Source organism: Microcaecilia unicolor, chromosome 5 (assembly GCF_901765095.1).
Source record: "Microcaecilia unicolor chromosome 5, aMicUni1.1, whole genome shotgun sequence".
In the NCBI taxonomy this organism is placed as follows: domain Eukaryota; kingdom Metazoa; phylum Chordata; class Amphibia; order Gymnophiona; family Siphonopidae; genus Microcaecilia; species Microcaecilia unicolor.
In genome coordinates this window covers 141,997-167,587 of record NC_044035.1, presented here as the reverse complement: position 1 = coordinate 167,587, position 25,591 = coordinate 141,997, and the positions used below count along the sequence as shown (strand labels likewise).

The following is a 25,591-nucleotide window of genomic DNA, read 5'->3' as shown; positions in this document are numbered from 1 at the left end:
TCCCTTCCGTTACCTGCAGGTCTCCGAAACAGCAAGCCCTGCTCTATCATAAACCCGGGTCCTTGCACCTCCCTGTCCCCCTCCCTTGCCCGCGCCCAAGCATACTGCAGGGTAGGGTCGGCTTGCTGCTCCCTCCCAAAGGAGGGGAATTGTTCCTGCACCTCCCCTGCCTCCTCAGGGAAATCCGCCGCCTGCTCTAAGTCTTTCATAGACTGAGCCCGCTGACGCTGCCCCGTCTTCTTATGCCCCCCCGAATCTCTGGTTTTCCCTGGGATCCCCAATATCTCCATCTGAAACGGAAATATCTGGGCTAAAGCCTGCTCCTGTTCCATCCCCTCCGCCCCCCGTTGGGACCGGGTAACCACTAACCCCTTTCTCCCTTCCAAATATTGCGAAAATGGGGGCCAATCCCTTCCCAAGATAAGGGCCTGAGGTAACCTAGGTAGTACCGCCACCCAGACCCAATGAGCCCCCAAAGGACCTACAATCCTCACCTGCCGCAACGGGTATCTAGTAGAAGCCCCATGCACACACTGTATGGTGACCTCTCTCCCTCCCCCAACTCCCTTTTCCCTGATCTTCTCCCACAAGGACTGGGCCAGCATAGTTTGGTCCGCTCCTGAGTCCAACAGCCCCTCCACCCCCACCCCCATCACTTCTACCCGTTGGCAAAACTCCCGCCTGCCCCCCTTTCCCCCTCCTGCCACCAATTGTAACTTCACAATACAGTCTCTCCTCACATGGCCCTTCCGCCCACAACGATAACATATTCTTTCTTCCCCTTTGCTCCCTTCCCCAACTCTCAGGCCCTTACCTTCTGGAACCTGATGCCCTTTTAGAACTCCCAACCCCCCTCCCGGCGGGGTTCCCTTGTGGGCACAATGCTGCGACTCCAGGAAACAATCCAAGCTCTGGATTGCCTCCTCGAGGGTACTGCAGCCCCGTTTAATCAAATCAATCTGGAGCCCTCTAGGTAAGGACTCCAAAAACTGCTCCAGCACCAGATCTTCCATTACCTGCTGCATGGACCGTCTTTCAGGCTCTAACCATTTTCCCGCTAAATCACTTAGTTTCTGAGCAAGTACCCTAGGTGTCTCTCCCTCCACCCACTTGAACTCCCGAAACCTCCTGCGGTACGTCTGCTTGCTTAGCCCAAACCTATCCAAAATAGCGGCTTTCAGTCTTGGGTAGTCTGTTATTTGTCCCGTGGGTAGGGCCCGAAAAGCCACTAAAGCTTCCCCAGACAGCGCAGGAGCTAGTCTTAGGGTCCATTGCTCCTGAGGCCATCCTGCTGTCACCGCCACCCGCTCAAAGGCCCCCAGATAATCTTCAATATTATCCACTTCAGTTAATTTTCCCCAAGGTAACCAGTTCACCCCCACAGGTCCTACCAGTCCAGCAGTCCCTTCGCCCCGCAAGGTTGTCCCACTTTCGCTAGGTCCTGCCATTCTGCCTCCCGACCGCAGGAATTCCTGAAATAGGTCCAAAAGTGGCTGCTGCTGTGCTCGGGAGGCTGCCAACGACTCCTCCATAAGTTTATGTGCCATCTCTTGTTGCTTTTGGAATTGATGAGTCATAAAAGCAAACATCTCTTTCGGATCCATCTTGCTAGCTTTAATCTTCTTCCTATAAGAAACACAAGAGAAATACAAGACCCAAGTGTGGACTTTCACAACACTTCCGCTTCGCTCTCCAATTCCCCCTCCCCCCTGCTCCCACTATGCTCACTGGAAGCAGGAGGTTTATTCGCCTCTGGGTTCAAGCTCCCCAGCTTTCTGGTCGGGCTCAATCCTCCGCCGTCCTCCTCGGCTTACTGGAATCAGGGCTCGACCGATCCCACCACTGCCACCAAATGTCAGACTGGAGCTCCTCTCCGGGCTGTCTGCGCGCTAGTGGCACCTCTCCGTGCTGTCTGCAAGCCCGCTGCACCCCTCCGTGCTGTCCGCACTCCAGCCGCACCAATGTCCGACTTCGGCTTCTCTCCGAGCTGTCGGTGCTCTAAGTGCCCCGCTCCGGGCTGACTGTAATCTTTGTAAGTTATGCAAACCTCACTCAGGCTTACTCCGTTGTGTCCTTTCCAACCAGTAGCCCACCCCCCCTTTGTTCAACCCCCTCTTGCTACTGGCAAGTCTCTGTTTCCAGGGGGAAGTCCCCCTCCTTGTAGACTAGCCGCCTAGAATAATTCCAGTCCGGCTATTAAGTCCCCGCCCTGGCCTCTGGCCCGGGCCCTGTTCCTGGCATGGGCCCCTTTCTTTAGGGCCACTATTCAAAACCAAATGTTCAGCACACAGTTCAGCTTTTCTCAAGCAAGTCTATAAAGTTCCAAAGTTTTCTCCTATGGCTTGAATTCCTCTAGGTTAGCACTTCCTACTGGCTACACCTAGAGACCCACCTCCCTCATTTGTCAGCACAAACTCCTGACAACCACCCACCGGGTTAAGGAATTCATACCTTTTGTTTTCCAGTATACACAGCCCTCTTTCTCCTCCCCCTATGGCCCTGAGCAAAGGCTGATATATTCATTTCCTCTGATTCCCCTCCCCCCTCCCCTTCCTGCCAATCCATCTGTTCCTCCACTCCCTGCTCCCACAGGTGTTCCTCATCCCCTTCCTCTGACTTCATTTCCCAATCCACCTCCCCTCCCTTTCCCTTCTGAGAGGACTTCTCCTCCCCCTCCTGCTTCCTGCTCAGCTCGGGCTTCTGGGACTTGTAGTTCTTATAGACCCACTCTTTCTTCTTTTGATCTCTGGTGGGCACAGGTAGCCCTTTCGTCCCCCACCCCTCTGATCTGCCACCCCCTTTCTCACACCATGAATTTCCTATATCACACAGTAATGTCCTTGTAATGTCTGTCCTCCACTCCCCACCCTCCCAAGCCCAAACCCGCTCCCCCCCCCACTGTACAAACTATTTTCAAAATCAATGTTAATACCCCTCGCCCCCCATAGAATTATGTCAATCATTCTGTCTCCTCTGGTAACTTACTGGCAATACTTTCCTCACTTTCTTATGACAGTTTCCAACATTTCATTTTCCCCAGAGCTGGCAGTGGGTCAATTGGTCTGTGTTTCCGTGACTAACGTAGGCTGCTCAAGTGTCCTCCTTCAGTCCTGAGGAACATATTCAGATCTAACTGACTCTTAAAATAATAAGTACAGTGACCAAAAGTTGATGAGCAAGAATGTTAACTGTACAACTTTGTCAACAGAATTGTATTCAAATATTCAGTCAGGATCAGGCGACCCTCAGGGGGAGGAATGCTAGCTTCGGCCTAACCCCTGGTAAGCCTTCCTCAGCTGAGAGGTGCCCAGCTCTACCACCGGCTGCCTTTCAGGTGCTGTGGAGAACTTGCAGCTCATCTGCATATCCTTTACAGCCTTCTCCGGGGTGACTCCCAGGTCTACTCCGATCCACTCAGGGCCTCCGCTCTTACTGCCGCGTGCCGGGCATTTTTCTCTTTACATCTATTTTCTCCCAGCCATTATTGACCTAATCCAATTATACCTAATTCTGAATCACGCTATGGCCCCTATACACATTCTCTTCCTTGCCCTGTCCCTTCCTAATCTTTTTCCTCACCCCCTACTTCTCTCCACTACAGGAACTCACTGCCCATCTATCGACTTCATCACCTCACCTTCTCTCCTACCCTCTTCCTCCCTCTTGGCTTTTAATCTCCGCCTCTTTCTTCCGTCCATTTTGCCTTCCCCATTCCACCTAAATACCTCTCGCCTTCGACACCTTCATGGCCACACCTCTCCTACTCTCCTCCGCTCTCTTTTACTCCTTCTCTTACTCTCAGCTGCTGACATCAATCCCAATCCTGGCCCTCCTCACCAACTATTATCCCAATACAGATCTCACCATGACCTTTCTAACCTCACCACTATTCCTCTACTCCCCTCCTCTTCACTGCCTTTCTCTTGCGCCCTTTGGAATGCCCGCTCTATCTCCTATATGTTCATGACCCCCACAAACTCCCATATGTTCATGACCTCTTTATCTCACGTCATCTCCATATGCTCACCATAACAGAAACCTGGCTCTGCCCTGATGACTCTGCTTCAGTCGCAGCCCTCTGCCATGGCGGTTATCTTTTTTCACATACTCCTCGCCCTGCTGGTCGCGGGGGCGGTGTTGGATTACTTCTCTCTCCCTCCTCCAGATTTCAACCCCTTCTTCCACCTCAATCTCACTGTTTTTCCTCCTTTGAAGTCCACTCCATCCGCCTTTTCTCTCCTCTGCCTCTTCGAATAGCGGTCATTTATCATCCCCCTGATAAGTCCCTTTCATCCTTTCTCAGTGACTTTGATGCCTGGCTTGCCTTCTTCCATGATCCTTCCTCCCCCTCTCTCATCCTTGGTGACTTTAATATTCCTGCTAATGATCCTTCTAACTCTTATATTTCCAAGTTACTCGCTTTAACATCCTCCTTTAATCTCCAACTGTGCTCCACCTTCCCCACTCATCAAAATGGTCACTGTCTTGATCTTATCTTCTCCGCCAACTGTTTACCCTCTAGTTTCCTTGCCTCTGATCTTCCACTCTCTGATCACCATCTTATAACTTTCACACTTAAATCTCCTCCCTCCCAGTCCCGTCCTATCTTATCTAATTTATCTAGGAATCTTCATGGTATTGACCCTTCATCTCTATCCTCCCATGTTTCAAACCTCCTCTCGACTGTGGCACCATCCACGTCTGTCAACGAGGCTGTTTCTTCTTACGACAATATTCTATCATCTGTCTTAGACACTCTTGCATCTTTGATGACCCGCCCTATAAGGCGTACAAAACCCCAACCTTAGCTGACTTCTAATATCCGCTACCTATGTTCCTGTACCTGCTCCGCTGAACGCCTCTGGCAGAAATCTTGGGCCCTTGCTGATTTCTTACACTTTAAGTTCATGCTGACCTCCTTCCAATCTGCTCTTTTACGCGCCAAACAGGATTATTATATCCAACTGACTAACTCTCTTGGCTCTAACCCTCGACTTCTCTTCACCACATTGAACTCTCTCCTCAAGGTGCCCCCTCCCCCAACTCCCCCTACATTATCTCCTCAGACCCTTGCTGAATTCTTTCACGACAAGGTTCAAAAGATAAACCTTGCATTCTCTACCTCGCCACCTCTCCCTCCACTAGTCCGTTCCCCTCTCTCTCCTTCCCCTCATTCCATTTCCTCCTTTCCTGAAGTTACTATTGGGGAAACTACACTTCTCCTTTCTTCCTCAAAATGTACCACCTGTTCCTCTGATCCCATTCCCACCCACCTTCTTAATGCCATCTCTCCTGCTCTTATTCCTTTTATCTGTCACATTCTCAACCTCTCACTTTCCACTGCAACTGTCCCTACTGCCTTTAAACATGCTGTGGTCACATCTCTCCTTAAGAAGCCTTCACTCGACCCTATTTGTCCCTCTAATTACCGACCCATCTCCCTCCTTCCCTTTCTCTCCAAATTACTTGAGCATGCTGTTCACCGCCGCTGCCTTGATTTTCTCTCCTCACATGCTATTCTTGACCCACTACAATCTGGTTTTCGCCCTCTCCACTCAACCGAAACTGCGCTTTCTAATATTCCATCCTCATTCTTCTTGATCTTTCCGCTGCTTTTGACACTGTCGATCACAGCATACTTCTCTATACCCTGTTCTCACTTGGATTCCAGGGTTCTGTCCTTTCCTGGTTCTCTTCCTACCTCTCCCTCCGCACCTTTAGTGTTCACTCTGGTGGATCCTCTTCTACTTCTATCCCTCTGCCTGTTGGCATACCTCAGGGTTCTGTTCTTGGTCCCCTCCTCTTTTCTATCTACACTTCTTCCCTTGGTTCATTAATCTCATCCCATGGCTTTTCCTACCATCTCTATGCTGATGACTCCCAAATCTACCTTTCTACCCCTGATATCTCACCTTGCATCCAAACCTGACATTGCTGTCTGGATGTCTCAACGCCACCTGAAATTCAATATGATCAAAACCGAGCTTCTCATTTTCCCCCCCAAACCCACCTCCCTGCTCCCCCCATTTTCTATTTCTGTTGATGGCTCTCTCATTTTCCCTATCTCCTCAGCTCAAAACCTTGGGGTTATCTTTGACTCTTCTCTCTCCTTCTCTGCTCACATCCAGCAGATCGCCAAGACCTGTCATTTCTTTCTTTACAACATCCGTAAAATCCGCCCCTTTCTGAGCATGCTACCAAAACCCTCATCCACACCCTTGCAACCTCTCGTTTGGACTACTGCAATCTGGTTCTTGCTGGCCTCCCACTTAGTCACCTCTTCCCTCTCCAGTCAGTTCAAAACTCTGCTGCCCGTCTCATCTTCCGCCAGGGTCGCTTTACTCATACTACCCCTCTCCTCAAGTCCCTTCACTGGCTCCCTATCCGTTTTCATATCCTGTTCAAACTTCTTCTACTAACCTATAAATGTACTCACTCTGCTGCTCCCCAGTATCTCTCCACACTCGTCCTTCCCTACACCCCTTCCCGTGAACTCTGTTCCCTGGATAAATCCTTCTTATCTGTTCCCTTCTCTGCTACTGCCAACTCCAGACTTCGCTCCTTCTGTCTTGCTGCGCCCTATGCCTGGAATAGACTTCCTGAACCCCTACGTCTTGCCCCATCCTTGACCATCTTTAAATTTAGATTGAAAGCCCACCTCTTTAACAATGCTTTTGACTCGTAACCACTTGTATCCACTCGCCTCCACCTACCCTCCTCTCCTCTTTCCTCTACACATTACTTGATTTGTTTGCTTTATTTTTTGTCTACTAGATTGTAAGCTCTTTGAGCAGGGACTGTCTTTCTTCTATGTTTGTGCAGCGCTGCGTACGCTTTGTAGCGCTATAGAAATGCTAAATAGTAATAGTAGTAGTAGTAGTAGTGTTCATGCAGTCTGAATTGTCACCAGGGAGAGCGCTCCCGGTACAATCAAGAAACAAATGTCCACCAGCAACTTCAATCTTAAGGCTTTTATTCCATGCAGGTTTCTAGTAGACCTGATACACGGTTCCAACAGCAGCATTCACCTTCAATCTTAAACACATGTAAGCCACCTGAAAGTGTGTGGCAACTAGTTCCTTTTAAGCAGTAGGCTGCCAGCACCTACCAGGACCAAATTTAAACAAATGATTGCAACCGGCACCAACATACTCCTCCTACAATTCGACATGTCAAATGCCTTTGATATGGTTGACTATGGAATACTATTACACATACTTGAATATTTTGGCATCGGAGGCAACGTCCTAAACTGGTTCAAGGGGTTCTTAACCTTACGCTCATATCAGGTCACATCAAATTCAACTACGTCTGCAGCATGGACACCTGAATGTGGAGTACCACAGGGATCCCCCCCTCTCACCAACTATTTTCAACCTAATGATGATTCCCTTGGCAAAACTGTTATCAAACCATAACCTTAACCCACACATATATGCCGACGATGTAACGATATACATTTCTTTCAAACAAGACATTAATGAAATCTCCAACGAAATCAACCAGTCTACACATCATGAATACCTGGGCAGATGCATTCCGATTGAAACTGAACGCAGAAAAAACTCAATGCCTCATACTTACCTCCCAATACAACACAAAAAAATTTACTGAAATTAACACACCTAAACTTAATCTACCAATCTCAGAAACCTTAAAAATCCTTGGAGTCACTATTGACTGCCACTTAACACTTGAGACTCATGCGAACAATACAACCAAAAAGATGTTCTACTCCATGTGGAAACTGAAAAGAATTAAACCATTTTTTCCGAGATTTGTCTTCCGCAGCCTAGTGCAATCACTCGTACTCAGCCATCTGGACTACTGCAACTCACTATATGCAGACTGCAAAGAGCAAATATTGAGGAAACTTCAAACAGCCCAGAATACTGCAGCCAGACTCATATTCGGAAAACCAAAATACGAAAGTGCAAAACCCTTACGTGAGAAACTACACTGGCTCCCACTTAAGGAATGTATCACCTTCAAAGTATGCACCTTAGTTCACAAAATCATTCACGGTGAAGCCCCTGCATACATGTCTGACTTAATAGACCTGCCTCCCAGAAACGCTAAAAGATCATCCCGAACTTTCCTCAATCTCCACTTCCCTAAGTGCAAAGGCATAAAATACAAAGTACTGCACGCATCAACCTTCTCTTATATGAGCACACAATTCTGGAACACACTACCTCGCAACCTGAAAACGATCTACGAATTAACCGACTTCAGCAAGTTATTGAAGACTCATCTCTTCGAGAAAATCTACTGTAAAGATCAAAACACATGAAGTCCATACACACTAATAGAAATGCATAAATACACTTCCTCTGAATTCTCCTCCCCATACTTCCACCACACCTAAAACTCTACCCACAGATAAAACTGGTACACCCTAACGTTCTCAGGCTATTGTTCTATCGTCTTATCATCCCCCTTTGTTACATTCCATTGATATATCCCAAATGATATTCTGAATTGACTTTGTCTTCTCTAAACTCTTCACAATGTAACCCAAAATTGTATTGTAACAAATTGTACTTCCATCAATCACAATGTATTGTAAGCCACACTGAGCCTGCAAATAGGTGGGAAAATGTGGGATACAAAAGCAATAAAATAAATAAATAAAATACAGGCTCACAATCAACTTCAGTCTGGGCTCTTTATCCAGTGCACAGTAAACAGTAGTTCCATTCCCAAGACAAACAGTTCATTCAGTTCATCATCCCAGTTAAATCACAAAGCACCCTTTACCTTCAGGAGGTTTCAATACTTTAGGGACTTCCTCACACCCAAGGGATTTCAGCCTGTTTCAGTACTTTAGGGACCTCTCTTGCCCAAGGATTTTCAGCCTGCAACTGCTTCTCTCCTCCTGAACTGAACTCCTCTGGCATAGGCGCCCGGTATCGGAGGCTTGGGGAGGCTAAGCCTCCCCAGCCGAAGATCGGATCCTGATGACGACGATGCTCGTCCCAACTGCCCGCCCTCTTTCCCCCAAGATCCGTTTCCTTTTTTTTCTTTTAAATTTACCTCCAGTCCGGCAGCGCAGCAACATATAGCGTCAGTGAACGCGCTCCCAGTAAAAGCGCTTCTCTTCGCTCAGTGCCCCGCCTTCTTCTGACATCATGACGTCAGAAGAAGGCGGGTCACTAAGCGAAGAGAAGCACTTTCAGTGACGCTGCACTGCCAGACTCGGAAGTAAATTTGAAAGAAAAAAAAAGTAAAGGGATCTTGGGGGGAGAAGAGGGTGGACAGTTGGGGCAGGGGAGAGAGTGAGATGAATGGGATGGCAGGGCTCAGGGAAAGAGGGGAATTGCTGAATATGGGTGAATGGAGGGGGGCAGGGGAGAGAGGAGCATGGATGGGATGGCAGGGCTCAGGGAAAGAGGGGAATTGCTGAATATGGGTGAATGGAGGGGGGCAGGGGAGAGAGGAGCATGGATGGGATGGCAGGGCTCAGGGAAAGAGGGGAATTGCTGAATATGGGTGAATGGAGGGGGGCAGGGGAGAGAGGAGCATGGATGGGATGGCAGGACAGGGAAAAGGGGAATTGCTGAATATGGGTGAATGGAGGGGGGCAGGGGAGAGAGGAGCATGGATGGGATGGCAGGGCTCAGGGAAAGAGGGGAATTGCTGAATATGGGTGAATGGAGGGGGGCAGGGGAGAGAGGATCATGGATGGGAGGGCAGGGCCCAGGGAGAGAGGGGAATTGCTGGATATGGATGAATGGAGGGGGCAGGGGAGAGAGGAGCATGGATGGACATGGATGGGAGAACTGGGCCCAGGGAGAGAGGAGAAATTGCTGGACATAGAGGGGAGGGAAGAGAGAAGAAGGAGATGAGATGAGGGAAAAGGAAAAAAACTGCACATGGATGGAGAAAATAGGCAGAAGCTGGATCCACTGGACAGTCAAGTCTGCGGAGGACCCAGCTTTTACTTACAGATGTAGGACAAGAAATGAAGAAGAAAGGCGGAAAGTAAAGAAATAAATGGAAAGGAAGCCCTGGAAATGGAGTTAAGAGGACAGATAGCAGCAGAATTGGACACTGGGCCAGCATGATCAGAAAAACAAAGTCACCAAAGGTAGAAATGATCATTTTATTTTCATTATAGTGTTTGGAATATGTCCACTTTGAGAATCAGGTGCTCAACATTAAAAGTTTATATTTATTTACTTATTTATGGCATTTTATCCCACATTAAACATGAATTAGGGTGTTTTGTGGCTGTACATGAGAATTGTGATATTATGATCCCTTGTTTCATATTGTTGACGGTCTGCATTTTCCGTATGGGTGGTATATTGGTGTATTAAGTTCTGCCCAGTGTAATATTTATGGTACAGTAAGGTTCTGAGTGTGTTTTTGCACAAAGTTGTGCATAGTGTTTTGCAGTTGAGCGATTGTGGTTAGTATATGCTTTGAGCAACCACTTTATTCTTCGACATATGATACATATCTAATATCTAAATTTAATAAAAGGTATTAATTGTGACTTTTATTTTTATTTTTTTTTTGTGTATTATCAGACAATTATGGATTTAAGCCCCAACCCTGGCCCCACCCCCTAATCCCGCCCCCTTTAGCCTCCCCAAACAGTTGGGCCACCGACCGCCTATGTCCTCTGGGACTTCTTCCCACCTGCCTAATCAATCCCTGGCTTCTAATCTCACAACCAATCATTCTCCTTCCACTAGCTTCCCCCCACACCCATACCAGCTGAGTTAAGTATTAGACTAATGAGGAGCTCCTGCACACAAGGTTTCCTATCCCTCTTTCCCCCTAGTGGCAGCCACTCTACACATCCTGCCAGCTTACACCCATGGCTTGAATACCATGGACTCATGGGCAAATGCATTTCAACTAAAACTCAATAAAGATAAAACCCACTGTCTTATCCTTTCATCCCAATACACCACGGACAACCCAACAACTATCAACACCCCAGACCACACCCTACCGGTCTCAGACAGCCTGAAAATCCTCGGCGTGACACTGGACCGCAACATCACTCTAGAGAGCCAAGTAAAATCCACAACAAAGAAAATGTTCTATTCAGTATGTAAACTCAAACGAATGAAACAATTCTTCCCGAGGGAAACGTATCGCAACCTAATACAATCAATGGTACTAAGTAATGCAGACTACTGCAACGGAATTTATGCAGGATGCAAAGTACAAATCTTAAAGAAACTTCAGACCGCACAAAACACAGCAGCTAGACTCATCTTCGGAAAAACACGATTCGAAAGCGCAAAGCCCCTCCAAGAAAAACTACATTGGCTCCCAATCAAAGAACGCATTACCTTCAAAATCTGCACTATGGTTCACAGTGGAGGAGTGGCCTAGTGGTTAGGGTGGTGGACTTTGGTCCTGGGGAACTGAGGAACTGAGTTCGATTCCCACTTCAGGCACAGGCAGCTCCTTGTGACTCTGGGCAAGTCACTTAACCCTCCATTGCCCCCTGTAAGCCACATTGAGCCTGCCATGAGTGGGAAAGCGCAGGGTACAAATGTAAGAAAAATAAAATAGATACTATTGGAGATTCTACATGGAATGTTGCTACTATTGGAGATTCTACTAGCAACATTCCATGTAGAAGGCTGCGCAGGCTTCTGTTTCTGTGAGTCTGACGTCCTGCAGGACGTCAGACTCACAGAAGCAGAAGCCTGCGCGGCCACATTGGTGATCTGCAAGGGCCGACTTCTACATGGAAGAATAGCAACATTCCATGTAGAATCTCAAATAGTAGCAACAGTGAAGGAGTGGCCTAGTGGTTAGGGTGGTGGACTTTGGTCCTGGGGAACTGAAGAACTGAGTTTGATTCCCACTTCAGGCACAGGCAGCTCCTTGTGATTCTGGGCAAGTCACTTAACCCTCCATTGCCCCATGTAAGCCACATTGAGCCTGCCATGAGTGGGAAAGTGCAGGGTACAAATGTAACAAAAAAAAAAAAATTATCTAGGGGAAGCACCGGGCTACATGACAGACTTGATCGACCTACCATCTAGAAACACATCCGAATCAACATAAATGAACTTAAATCTACACTACCCAAGCTGCAAAGGACTCAAATACAAATCATCAACCTACACATCCAGTTATTCCTATATCAGCACGCAACTGTGGAACGCACTACCAAAAGTCTTGAAAACCACATACAACCATTTACACTTCAGAAAGACACTCAAGACCCACCTGTTTAAAAAGGCCTACCCTACCGATCCAACGTAAATGCCTGATCTCTGCGTCACAACAACACTACAGTTCATAATGGTCTTCACACAACCCTCTGCCGACCGATTCCTTTATGTGATCCTACCACACGAACAGTATCTTACCACTATACCACATTGTATTTGTTTACTCCAGAGTCTGGAGACAGCTGTCTGGCACTATGTAAGCCACATTGAGCCTACAAAGAGGTAGGAAAATGTGGGATACAAATGTAACAAATAAATAATATTAGAGCACTGGGTTGTAAAGAGTCATGAGTTTGTTATACTGCCTTTCAGTGGCGTTCCTAGGGGGGGGGGCGGTGGGTGCGGTTCCGCCCCGGGTGCACGCTGCTGGGGGGGGGGTGCCGCGCGCCTGTTCTCCGTTGTTCCATGTTTCTTCTCTGCCCCGGAACAGGTTACTTCCTGTTCCGGGGCAAAGAAGCATGGAACAACGGAGAACAGGCGCGCGCGGCACCCCCCCCCCCCCCCCCAGCAGCGTGCACCCGGGGGGGGGGGGGGTTCCTTTGCGGGGGGTGTCCTTTCGCCGGGGGGGCCCACACTGCATCCGGGGGGGGCGCTGCACCCGGGGGGGGCGGGGCGCATCGGCGATCCGCCCCGGGTGTCAGCCCCCCCTAGGAACGCCACTGCTGCCTTTATGTGGTACAACCAAAGCAGTTTACATATATTAAATTCAGGTTCCTTCTCTGTCCCTAGTGGGCTCACAATCTAAGTTTTGTATCTGGACAATGGAGGGTTAAGTGATTTGCCCTGGGTCACAAGTAGCTGCAGTGTGAATTGAACCCAGTTCCCCTGGTTCTTAGCCCATTGCACTAACCATTAGGCTACTCCTCTGCTCCACCACTTAGATAGGTGGGACATCAGGAAATAAAGAACAAGAACTTGAACTTGGAGTGGCTCGGAACAACAAAAGGACAGAGTGCCCTTCATACAGCTACGGAACCAGCACTGAAGCAGTGATGATAGGATAAAGTGCTGTTCTCTACAGATACTGAACTAGGTTGGAGGATAGCTGGTTTAGTTTTGCTCACCTGAAGGGTTCATATTCATGAACATCCAGGGCTGCTCCACGTATTCTCCCCTCTTTCAGGGCTTGGGCTAAGGCTTTCTCATCCACCAGGCCTCCACGTGCAGTATTCACCAGGAATGCCCCTTGCCTCATCTGCAAAAGGATAAATAGTAAGAAAAAGTAAACCCCTAACAACCAAGTATTCCTTCTATAGCATTGGGCAGAAGTCCCCAAGAACAGCACACCTCCTCCTCCTACAGTATGGGGGAAAAGCCCACATCAGCATGTCTCCTCCTCCTAAGCATGGGGGAAAAGCCCACAACATCAGTATATCCAGGGCCGTGCTAACACGGTAAGCGAGGTAAGCATGGCAGGGGGGCGCTTCCCTCTGGGGGGCGCCGCCGCACCATGCTCACCTCGCTCGCCCTCCCGCAACATCCCTTTTCTTTTCTTTTTTTTTTCTTTTTAAATTTACCTCCGTGGTGGCGGTTCCGGCAGCCCAGCGTCAGGGAAGGAGGCGGCGCTCCCGACGTCGGGAGCGCCGCCTCCTTCCCTGACGCTGCGCTGCCGGAACCGCCACGGAGGTAAATTTAAAAAGAAAAAAAAAGAAAAGGGATGTTGGGGGGAGAGAAGAGGGCGGGCAGTTGAACAATGGGAGCGGGAGGGCAGGGGAGAAACGAGAGCATGGATGCGAAGGGGGGGCATGGATGCGAAGGGGGGGAGAAGAGGGCGGGCCAGGCTGGGACATGGGAGTGAGAGGAGAGAGAGGAGCATGGATGCGAGGGGGGTCATGGAAGGGAGAGAGGGGAATTGCTGGATAGGGATTAATGGAGGGGGCAGGGGACAGAGGAGCATGGATGGGCATGGATTGGGAGGGCAGGGCTCAGGGAGAGAGGGGAATTGCTGGATAGGGATGAATGGAGGGGGCAGGGGACAGAGGAGCATGGATGGGCATGGATTGGGATGGCAGGGCTCAGGGAGAGAGGGGAATTGCTGGATAGGGATGAATGGAGGGGGCAGGGGACAGAGGAGCATGGATGGGCATGGATTGGGATGGCAGGACTCAGGGAGAGAGGGGAATTGCTGGAAAGGGATGAATGGAGCGGGCAGGGGACAGGAGCATGGATGGGCATGGATTGGGAGGGCAGGGCTCAGGGAGAGAGGGGAATTGCTGTATAGGGATGAATGGAGGGGACAGATGGGCATGGATGGATATGGATTGCAGGGCAGGGCTCAGGGAGAGAGGGGAATTGCTGGATAGGGATGAATGGAGGGGGCAGGTGACAGAGGAGCATGGATGGATATGGATTGCAGGGCAGGGCTCAGGGAGAGAGGGGAATTGCTGGATAGGGATGAATGGAGGGGGCAGGTGACAGAGCAGCATGGATGGGCATGGATTGGGAGGGCAGGGCTCAGGGAGAGAGGGGAATTGCTGGATAGAGATGAATGGAGGGGACAGATGGGAATGGATGGATATGGATTGCAGGGCAGGGCTCAGGGAGAGAGGGGAGTTGCTGCATAGGGATGAATGGAGGGGGCAGGTGACAGAGGAGCATGGATGGGCATGGATTGGGAGGGCAGGGCTCAGGGAGAGAGGGGAATTGCTGGAAAGGGATGAATGGAGGGGGCAGGGGACAGAGGAGCATGGATGGGCATGGATTGGGAGGGCAGGGCTCAGGGAGAGAGGTGGAAGGCCAGATTTTAGGACTCAGGCTGTAAAAATACCAGCTTGGTTTAAAAATCTATGACTGGCTGAGCAAGGACTTGCTTTTCCTGTAAGTTAATATGTGTCCCCGCTTGGGATCCATCCACTGGAATAGTGGTGGGTCAATTTACATACCTTAAACAGCCTAAACTGCTAAAAGGCACTGACTAGGCCTCATTAGAATTTGGTGTGACATTCAAAAGCAGTGCAAAAGCCAAGATCAAGGAATTGATGGCTAAAATCCTAACCCAGATCACAAAATGATATGAACCTAATATATCCAAATTTAGATATCTTCATAAAAAAAGTTGTTTTGTTCATGTTTTGATGTTTGGATGTCCGTATCTAGGGAAGTGATTACAAAAAGGGAAGTTGCACAACAAGTTGCAATAATAAAACGGAAGAGCACCTGGCCGGAGGGCATGACTCATAGATTAAGCAATATTAGAGAAAAAAAAATCCCTCTCCATAGACTTGTATTAGGACCAGATACTATATAAGGGGAGGGCATCAGATAGAAAGTAGGAGGTTCTCCCCAACTCATCTAGGATGCAGAGCTCCGGTCAGCTGAATCCAGAATTTGTCTGATGAATGTATCTGATTAAAGTCTGATTTGTAAATAAACTCCTCATTCCAAATGATGATTTGTGGGTTTCACTTAATAATGAAAGGCTGTAAGTATAAATGCTTTTGTTGCATCCAGCAGCTATCTTTCACTGCATTGTATAGCTTGTAATCTGATTCCAGTTTGTCATAAGGCTGGTACCTTTTCCTTAGACCTAGCGTCCCTCTCAGTGGCAATTTCTCTTAGAACTTCACAACCCCCTGATTACCCCAGTACTAGTGCTATTTAGAGATGGAGTCAGATTAAGGTCACTCTAGCCTTCTTGGGGGGGGGGGCTTGGGACCCCTTTGTTCTCAACATTGGTGACCCCGGTCTGTATTCTGTCTCTGTTCCCCGCAGCCACTTTAGATGCTTCCGGGTTTAATTTTCGCTGCATAGACCCCGTCTCTGCCACTTTCGGCACCTTTCTGCCATACTCACTATATATGAAACTGTTACTATGCTCTAAGCCTTCTACCTTTGTATTTTGTCTTTGCTAAAAGTCCCAAAAGTCCGGCACTAATCTTGACAGTTGTCTACCTTAAGCTCCCGTTGTTACTGGTTCTCTGAGTAAATTTGCCACTTTTTTTTTCCCTGTACCCCCTCTCTTCTGTCACAGCCTCGGCTGTAAGACTTTTAAATTTATCTCACTTCCACCTATACTTTCTCCTTGCCAAAGGTCTCTTAGCTACTATTTTCAGTTGTAATTTTAACTTTGTACTTGTCCTAGTAGCTGTTATCACACCCTTTTAATTTACAATCTGTTTTGGGACAATGTTATATTTTTAATTAATAATGCTTAAGGTTTGTCGTTTATTTTCCTATTTGACATTTGCTTTCGGTCTTGTGTAATCGGTTTTGAATTCACTTTTATATTAAGGTTTCCTGTTGTTGACAATGCCAGCAGATGTTTCTTTCTCCCAAGCGGTGTATAATTTCATATATAATTGCCGAGGTTTTCCTGAATTTGTAGTTTGAAATGGGGCTTTCTTGTGACATGATTAGGAAATATACCTTTACAGTTTGCTGCTTAGACGCTATATAGATTATATCCTGCTCCCGTTATAAGCTAGGGGGCTATGCTGTCCCCGCCCATCAGCTTCTATTGCTTGCATTATCTATTTTACTGTTTGTATTATGCTGCGTTAGATAGGATCTTATTCACCCTCTAGATAAGATTCTCGTATGCTTTGGATCTCCGATACTCATATAGTTCTAGTTTCTTGTGCTCTATTTTAATGGTGTGCTCGTTTAAAAGAAATATACGTTGCAGCCCCAGCACCGTACTATCGTGTTAGTTAATGGTTTGACTTTAAATAATACTACAAGCCTGCTTATCTTCAGGGAACATGGATTTTTGAATCCTGGTTTTGAACAGTATTATAGATTGTCAGAATTATAAATTGTCCTCATATTTAAATCTCATTTGAAGGATGCTTTTTAATAATTTTAATAATCGGTGAGCCTGACTATATTATAACGTTATCTGCAGGAAATACTGCACTTCCTCGCTTGCATTGTGGTTTTCGTCCTCCGACTGCATACAGCCTGGACTGGCTTGTTTTAAACACTTGTAATAATGAGCTAGGTTATAATATTTCCTGATGAATATTTCCACGTCCTGAGAATGACAATCGCTTTTAAATAATATAGTTCTATAAAGAGTTAAATTGTGTAAGTCTTTATAACAAGTTTGATATGAACTAGGATCCAACACAGAAAGTCACATGAAATTACACTGGATTATTGTTACATTAAGAGCTAGATAACCCCTTGTATAACTTATATGATAGTAGAAGTATTATGTACTATATAGCAGCATTTCTTTGTTTTTACCTTAATAGATATGCATATAAAATATGTTTTCCCTTTCCTGTTGAGAAGATGATGGCTGCGTGCCATGAGAATACAGCGTTGCTTCACTTCTTCAGTTATTTCCTGTTGGTTCTTTATAACCCAACCCACCTTCTCTTTCCTTCTAATGCTGCAGCTGTTCTGTTTGTCATCATTTAGACATATCATTTCAGTCACTGACTAGTATGTATGTTTTATGCCGTATCATTGGAAGTTCTTGGTGTAAGAATCACATGTTTTAATTTGTTTTCTTCCCTTTCACCTGTTTAGCCACAAAAGCTTCCTGCCATCGCATTGGGGATTTTTTTGTTTATTATGTTCCTTTTCTGAGTGTATGGGTATTAATTTGTCATATTTATGGGTATTAACTTGTCATATTTGCACCACGATTCTAGTGTCCTATTTCACAATTTATTGAATTATATGCTTCTCTTATATTTTCCTGTTTAGATGCTACTTCCAACCTATCCGGTACCCGCCCCAAAAGCATTTAATATGTATTTAACTTTATTTCATTTATTCTAGGGGTATAACTCCGGACTACACATGTTATAATGTCTTTGTTAATATACATTTTCTTGCCTTTTGTTGAAATCGGTGTTCCAGTTACATATATGGTTCTCCCCTGTTACTCTTATTATAGTATGTAATAGTTTCATGTCTTGTTTAAAGTCTATATTTTGTTTCCATATACAGCTCCCAACCTACCCTTACAGCTTATTTTTGCCTTACATTACAAATTAGGTAGGCCCAGTTTTTATCATATAATATGTAAGCTTATCTTTCCTAAATAGTTTTCTTCTTTTACTACAGGTATGAATGAATTTATTTGTACTGTTTGCCCTTGTATTGCAGGCTTTCTTATTGTTACTGTTCCGCTCTAATGCTTTTGAGTTTCCTTCTCCTGGTTTGTTGAGTGGAAAATATATTGTCTAGTGAATGATGAACGTGGAATTTTTCACATTTTTTGTCCTGACTAAGGTGTTCCAACTAAGGGCTCTTTTTATGACTGTGCCTTCCCCGAAGAGCTTACATTTGTTTTGTTTTGCTTTGGAATATTTCGTTTTTCTCTCTATTTTTCTACCACTTCTATAGTAATTTTCAGGGGCTTTTCCCTGGGACATACTATACTTTTATTGTTTTCTTATATACCAGTGTCACGCTATAACCATTGGGTTTGATACCGATGTCCGGGACTTACACCCATTTGAGGGCCACAAACCCTTCAATGGATGACGGTATCTCAATTAGTAGAAGCAGACTTCCATTCCATTTTCGGAGTGGCCTGCGGATTTGGCATTATTGCCCACGTAGGAGTTGCTTATATACATGACCGCTGGGGACAATAAAGAGACGTCTAAGACTTTGGTTGCGATTGTGTATAGGTTAACTCGGGCATTCAATATTGTTGGATGGTTAGTCGTATACGAGATGTTCCCTAACTTTTCAACGTTTTAGCATGGTTAGTCGTATACGCGATGTTCTCTAACCACAAATTTTTGAGTGGGTTGTTGTACACGAGAAGTTCTCAAACCACTTAGTGGGTTGTTGTACACGAGAAGTTCTCAAACTACAGGTCCTTTGGGGTGATTAGTTGCACACGAGCAGTTCAATCGTACACGAGAAGTTCAATAGTCAGCGGAAACCCATTGGACCGCTGCTCTTCGATTCATGACACCTTATTCGCTGGTTTCTTGAGTCCTTTTCGGGAGTGTTTGCAATGTCCCTTTTTGGGGACTCTACCATGTATACGGGATAGTTCTTGGCAGGCTGGGAAACCGGGTTTCTTTATGTCTTTAGAAGCACACTCTGGGGAGTAGTTTTCATTAATTAGGGGTAGAGTAGTATAAATATATAATAGCTGACACTAGGTATTTATTCACTTATTCACCCACTCTTTGGGTACCTCCCTGTTTGCTGTTTTTGTCTCTCTCCCTTTTAATGTCACTAGTAGTCAAAAGCATTGAGCTTTCCGCCAATTGGTAATTTTTATTTTGGGTCCCTATGTTGGAGTACATTAGCAGATGCGTGAGTATGATTGTGTTATGTCTTTGCATGTTCTACTATCAGGATAATCATCACATGTTTTTGTAACCTATTAGCACATTATCATTTCTAGGTCTCCCTGCTATCTCTGAAGCTGCTTTTTGAACCACTGACCTTGTACCAGGTTCTAGGTCTGGTCAATATGTATATTACTAATCTAGTTCATTTTTCTATAGCATGTTACAGGTCTGAAGCTTATTTGTAGACCACTTGCTCACTAGGTCCCGTTATTATATATATTGGGTGATGATGTTCACTACCCATTATATCATATCTTCCTCTCCGCACCCAACACCAGATACTGGTGATCTGACATCTATTCAGATCTCTGGTAAGGACTTTCCGTCCGAAACAAACCTTTCTATTTTGCGGTTGACCTCCCTATGCCACCGAGAGTTCGGAAGGGCATAGTGATCCTGCCAACTGTTCTCTTTCTCAATTGATTTTCTACACTGGAAATTACATTGCATGAATCGTGAGTATATTTTCATTTATTGTATGTGTTACTATTAAGCTTGCCTTTGTATACTTTCATGGCCTGTTGGATTAGCTCTAATTTAAATGTTTTATTTTAGCAAATTTAGGATTTATATTTTGTCCTTAATACACAAGGACACCTCTGTATGTGGGACAATAACTGTATATGTGTATGAGTGTGATTTTCCTTTTCTTTTCTGTCTATGTGCTGTGACTTGTACTAGGCTACTGGAATATTTATTTTTATATTTTTTTTCCTTTTGAAACCCTATACAATTCCTTAACTGTGCACAATTCCAATGATTGCTTTTGAACTACATTTAAAAATATCTTGCTTCCTCTTCTGAGCTTTAAGTTTTCTACGTATCAGGATTAGGTTACAGTTTTAATTTTATGTCTGTATGTTCCTGTGTGTCCTGTGATAAATGGCATAAACTAAACCAGCTAATTATTAGGGAAACATTTCTTGATGTTTAAATTAGTGCTTTAAGGTTACTCTGAGAGATTGCCTATCAACTGCAGTGGTAGTAAATCTCAAAGGAGTGTTTTTTTTCCAGGATTGTATATTATTTCATTTAAGCAATGTTTGTTTGATTTGTGACGTGATGTTAAATACCTGATTGTTTTTGATTTCTGGTAAATTGCTTTCACTAGAAATGCATGCACTTTTTAGTTTTAATTTGTATGTGTATGTGTTCTTTGAAAATTGCATAATTATTCCAGATATTTACTATAAGAGGTTCTATATTATATACCATCTAAAACACTATTTATTTGTGACGATGTTTACAATAACTAGTGCTGATGTTCACTTCTTGGATCTCTATTGGAGATGTGTTCCGTAAGAATGAATTAACTGTTTTAATTTTTTCTTTTCACGTCTTATCTACAACTTTCAAACTTCCTTCCCTGCCTCTTAAAGATTTATAGTTTTATTGTATAGAGTTCCAGCATTTTTGGTTCTCAATAGGGTTTAGAGATTAACCCTTGCATAACATAACTGACTGGTGAATCAGAACTAGAGAAATTAAGGTTATTATTATTTCAGAGCTATGTTCAGATAAGACTAGCTACAGTTGCCAAATTCCCTTTTTATTGAGAACCGTACCTCTGGAAGCAGATCAAGTAATTACCTTGTTTTCCTCTCCTGAAGTATTAATTCTATGATGACTTATTACACCAGCATTAAATATTAATATAAAAATTTCAACTTACAGTTTTTGTCTGATGTTTAGCCCTATTTTCAGTCACCATAATATCCAATGCTTGCAGTGAGCAGTAAACTCAAATTAGACACAGGAAGCACCGTTATTTCATGATTTCCTTAAGACCGAATGACAGAAATTAACCCTTGTAGTTCTTATTTTATCTAAAGTTCATCTTTACAAATGCTTTGAACTCAGTATATGATACAGGAATTCATTACGTGTTTGAGATTTTTAATAACTAGATGGGTTTTTCTATGATTCTGTGTTATCCTTCCTACTCTTTGTTTAGAATTCAATTTACAATGTAAGCTTACAAGCTGTTCCAATATCATATGAACATATCCTACTGGTCAATTTATGCATTTATTGCAATAATAAAAATTGTTATTATATCCTTGATTTTTGAATTCTACTAAAATGTTTTAAGAAATGCTTCTACTTGTCTCCTGCTTATAAAGCTGCTCCTCCTCTGTGTTTAAAATATACTCTAAATTGTAAATTGATTCCTGGGAATATATAAGCTTATTTTTAGCTATCCCTCTGAATGTGAATCTTGATATGCTGTCATGATTTAGGGCCCAAATTGTGAAAGCATAGAAAGGATCAGTTTCAATTTTAATATAATTTTCATTTTCCAAATTGGTTCTGAGCTATTACAGAGGACTATAGGTTATTGTCCTTCTCATTTGACCTATTTAAACCTTGTAAAGGTCACGTGAGGAGGCCTCATAGAAATATATAGTTTTTACATCTTTCTTTTCTGATATTGGCTTTTCTCTATCTTTTAAAAATATCATGTTAAAGGCCGTATTTTCCTGTAGCAGACTCTGACCACAATGTTTCCTAACACTCTGCTGACTTCCTGTGCCAGCAACATCTAATTTACAGAGAACATTGCTTCTTATATCAGTTCTATTTATTAAGTTCTGTAGGTTGAATGAAGACTGCAAATCCAATTCCTGATCTACCGCCTCTATTCCAGTTCGGTACTTCTGCTGCCATTGACCTCTGGCAAGAAAAAGAAGCGTTAACTTCTCCATTGACAATTTTCTTTTGTCCAAATTATGTCATTAATTTAGACCTTTTTGATTATGCTCTTAAATATTCTGCTATATTAAATATTTTTGCAGGCTCATCTCTTCCAGAACCTACATGTCACTTTACGTATGAGCTCTCTATTACAACAGACAGCGACCGTGATTCCAGAATATACTTCCATCACCTGGACTATTTATGAGTTTTAAATTTCTGCACATTAGTCTTCAGCTTTGACTATGACTATTTGCTAATCTACCCTTCTTTCTGAATCATCTAACTCGTAAGTCCTGCTAGCCTCCTGCAGCTGAGGGCCCAACCCTTGGTGAATGTTAGTCATCGCAGGTGAAGATTCCATATCTATTGGCGATAGATTGCAACACATTGCCCTCCATACATCAATAACTTGAACATTTACCATCATCTCTAAATTTTAATTTTTACTCTTTTCTTTTGTTCCATATACTTAATCATTGTTATTTGATCATGTCTTCGTAATAATTACCAATCTGTCTCGCACATTATGCAAGCCAGAAGTGGGGTATATTATGCAAATCCCAATTCCAAATCCCAATTCCCAATTTTAAAATTTAATTTTAAGTTGAATTAACTTGAAGCTCTGATCCTTACCTATTTATGTAAAATGGTTTCCCTTTTGTTTTTGCACTTAATTAGCACTGTTTTCTCCATGTTTACATTGTCTTTCATTTCTTTTGACATCTATATATTATTTGACTCTTGATGGACTGATTATGATGGTGTATGCCTAGAATAAAGACATGGAAAGATCCAAGTTTGTACACCACAAGTACGTCTTCAAGACCTATCCAGGCCCAAATGATGTTAGATCCCCCAAGGTTGTGGCAATAATCTTTACACCTTGCAAACTACTGGACCACAAGTCTTGGGTCCATGTGAAAGATATACGGGTTTACTCAGCCGCAGAACCAGATGTTACCAGCCTAACCATCTCAAGACCGGCCACTTCCTTCAGCAGGCCAGCCTGAATATCCAGCCCTGTTGGATCTTCCAGATCTCCATCCAGATTCTTCAGCGCTTCCACCGCCTCAACCATGATCGATGAAAGAGAATTCAGAACTGATACTTAATTTGAGATTTACTGTTGCTGTTTATGGACATTATAGATTCATATTTTGTTTTATTTTCAGTTTTGCAGTAATCCTGTCTATATATTGAAAAGGTTTTATTTTTATTTTCCTAATATTTCCTGTATTGTTCTAATTGTTTTTCCAAGAGTTTCCCCGTTATTTCTGTTTATGTAATTTAAATTGAAGTTGATATTGCTCAGATACAAGGGTAACATCAAACCCTAATACTGGCTATGATATCATAATGTAGGTGTAAACCCTGTTAGTATCAAACAGTTATGCAATTGTTTAACTTTGGTGTAGGCTTACTTAAGCTTACTTAAGCTGCATGTCTTTCTGTAGGTTTGACTAAGCTCCAAGTGGGGTAACGGATATATAAAATGCTTCCCATACTTCCAGGTCATTATGCATATGTCAAGATCCATGTATGACCTTTGTTAATATAAATTTCCTAGGATTCACCATTTTTGCTGTATGAGGCAACCTCATACTGGCTATCCACTCATGATTGGATGCTAATGATGCATAATATTAAGGTCCAGGAATTCCGACCTGTTTAAGGATTCTGAATACCTACAACCTAAAACAGCCTGCAATCTGAATACTAACCATATATTTGTTGAGCCACCATAGCAATGCTTAATCAAAACCACTATTCCTTCCGAGGACCGCTGAGATAGATACATTAGATTATCACCTGAAATTGCTATTACCCACATACCAATACTTCATGGGATTTTGTAGATGAACTCATGGATTTGTCCCATTCATAAAACCTTTCTCACTACAGGTTTGAGTAAGTCTCAAGAGAGATGACATCAGGATTAAGCCCAAGGGGTTGGGTAATATAAAGGGAATTCCATATGCCCAAATAATATATCACCTGAGAATGAAGTTTCCTGTCTTGCACCATACCTTCTAGCAATTTATAAGACCAAAACTCCCCCTCTCGTTTGATAGCTTGTCACCTTCTGGAATAGATTGTGACAAACTAGTTTTGTGTCACCCCTCCTCAGAGGGGGTGACAAGTGGGGAATGTATAATTATACTACAGCAAGAAGCCCTCACTGGATGCCCACCGGAAGGGTGGAAGGCCAGATTTTAGGACTCAGGCTGTAAAAATACCAGCTTGGTTTAAAAATCTATGACTGGCTGAGCAAGGACTTGCTTTTCCTGTAAGTTAATATGTGTCCCCGCTTGGGATCCATCCACTGGAATAGTGGTGGGTCAATTTACATACCTTAAACAGCCTAAACTGCTAAAAGGCACTGACTAGGCCTCATTAGAATTTGGTGTGACATTCAAAAGCAGTGCAAAAGCCAAGATCAAGGAATTGATGGCTAAAATCCTAACCCAGATCACAAAATGATATGAACCTAATATATCCAAATTTAGATATCTTCATAAAAAAAGTTGTTTTGTTCATGTTTTGATGTTTGGATGTCCGTATCTAGGGAAGTGATTACAAAAAGGGAAGTTGCACAACAAGTTGCAATAATAAAACGGAAGAGCACCTGGCCGGAGGGCATGACTCATAGATTAAGCAATATTAGAGAAAAAAAAATCCCTCTCCATAGACTTGTATTAGGACCAGATACTATATAAGGGGAGGGCATCAGATAGAAAGTAGGAGGTTCTCCCCAACTCATCTAGGACGCAGAGCTCCGGTCAGCTGAATCCAGAATTTGTCTGATGAATGTATCTGATTAAAGTCTGATTTGTAAATAAACTCCTCATTCCAAATGATGATTTGTGGGTTTCACTTAATAATGAAAGGCTGTAAGTATAAATGCTTTTGTTGCATCCAGCAGCTATCTTTCACTGCATTGTATAGCTTGTAATCTGATTCCAGTTTGTCATAAGGCTGGTACCTTTTCCTTAGACCTAGCGTCCCTCTCAGTGGCAATTTCTCTTAGAACTTCACAACCCCCTGATTACCCCAGTACTAGTGCTATTTAGAGATGGAGTCAGATTAAGGTCACTCTAGCCTTCTTGGGGGGGGGGCTTGGGACCCCTTTGTTCTCAACACTGGAAAGGGATGAATGGAGGGGGCAGGGGACAGAGGAGCATGGATGGGCATGGATTGGGAGGGCAGGGCTCAGGGAGAGAGGGGAATTGCTGGATAGGGATGAATGGAGGGGGCAGGGGACAGAGGAGCATGGATGGGCATGGATTGGGATGGCAGGGCTCAGGGAGAGAGGGGAATTGCTGGAAAGGGATGAATGGAGGGGGCAGGGGACAGAGGAGCATGGATGGGCATGGATTGGGAGGGCAGGGCTCAGGGAGAGAGGAGAATTGCTGG

At 44.4% G+C, this 25,591-nt stretch overlaps 1 protein-coding gene across 1 annotated transcript in view; it reads right to left on the bottom strand.

Moving 5' to 3' along the window:
• Positions 1 to 25,591, bottom strand: part of CTBP2 (C-terminal binding protein 2) — a 177,482-nt gene that overhangs the window by 48,245 nt on the left and 103,646 nt on the right. Inside the window, exon 7 of the mRNA XM_030204693.1 lies at positions 13,274 to 13,404. Coding sequence (XP_030060553.1) covers positions 13,274 to 13,404 — 131 coding nt within the window. The remainder of the gene's footprint in view (positions 1 to 13,273; positions 13,405 to 25,591) is intronic.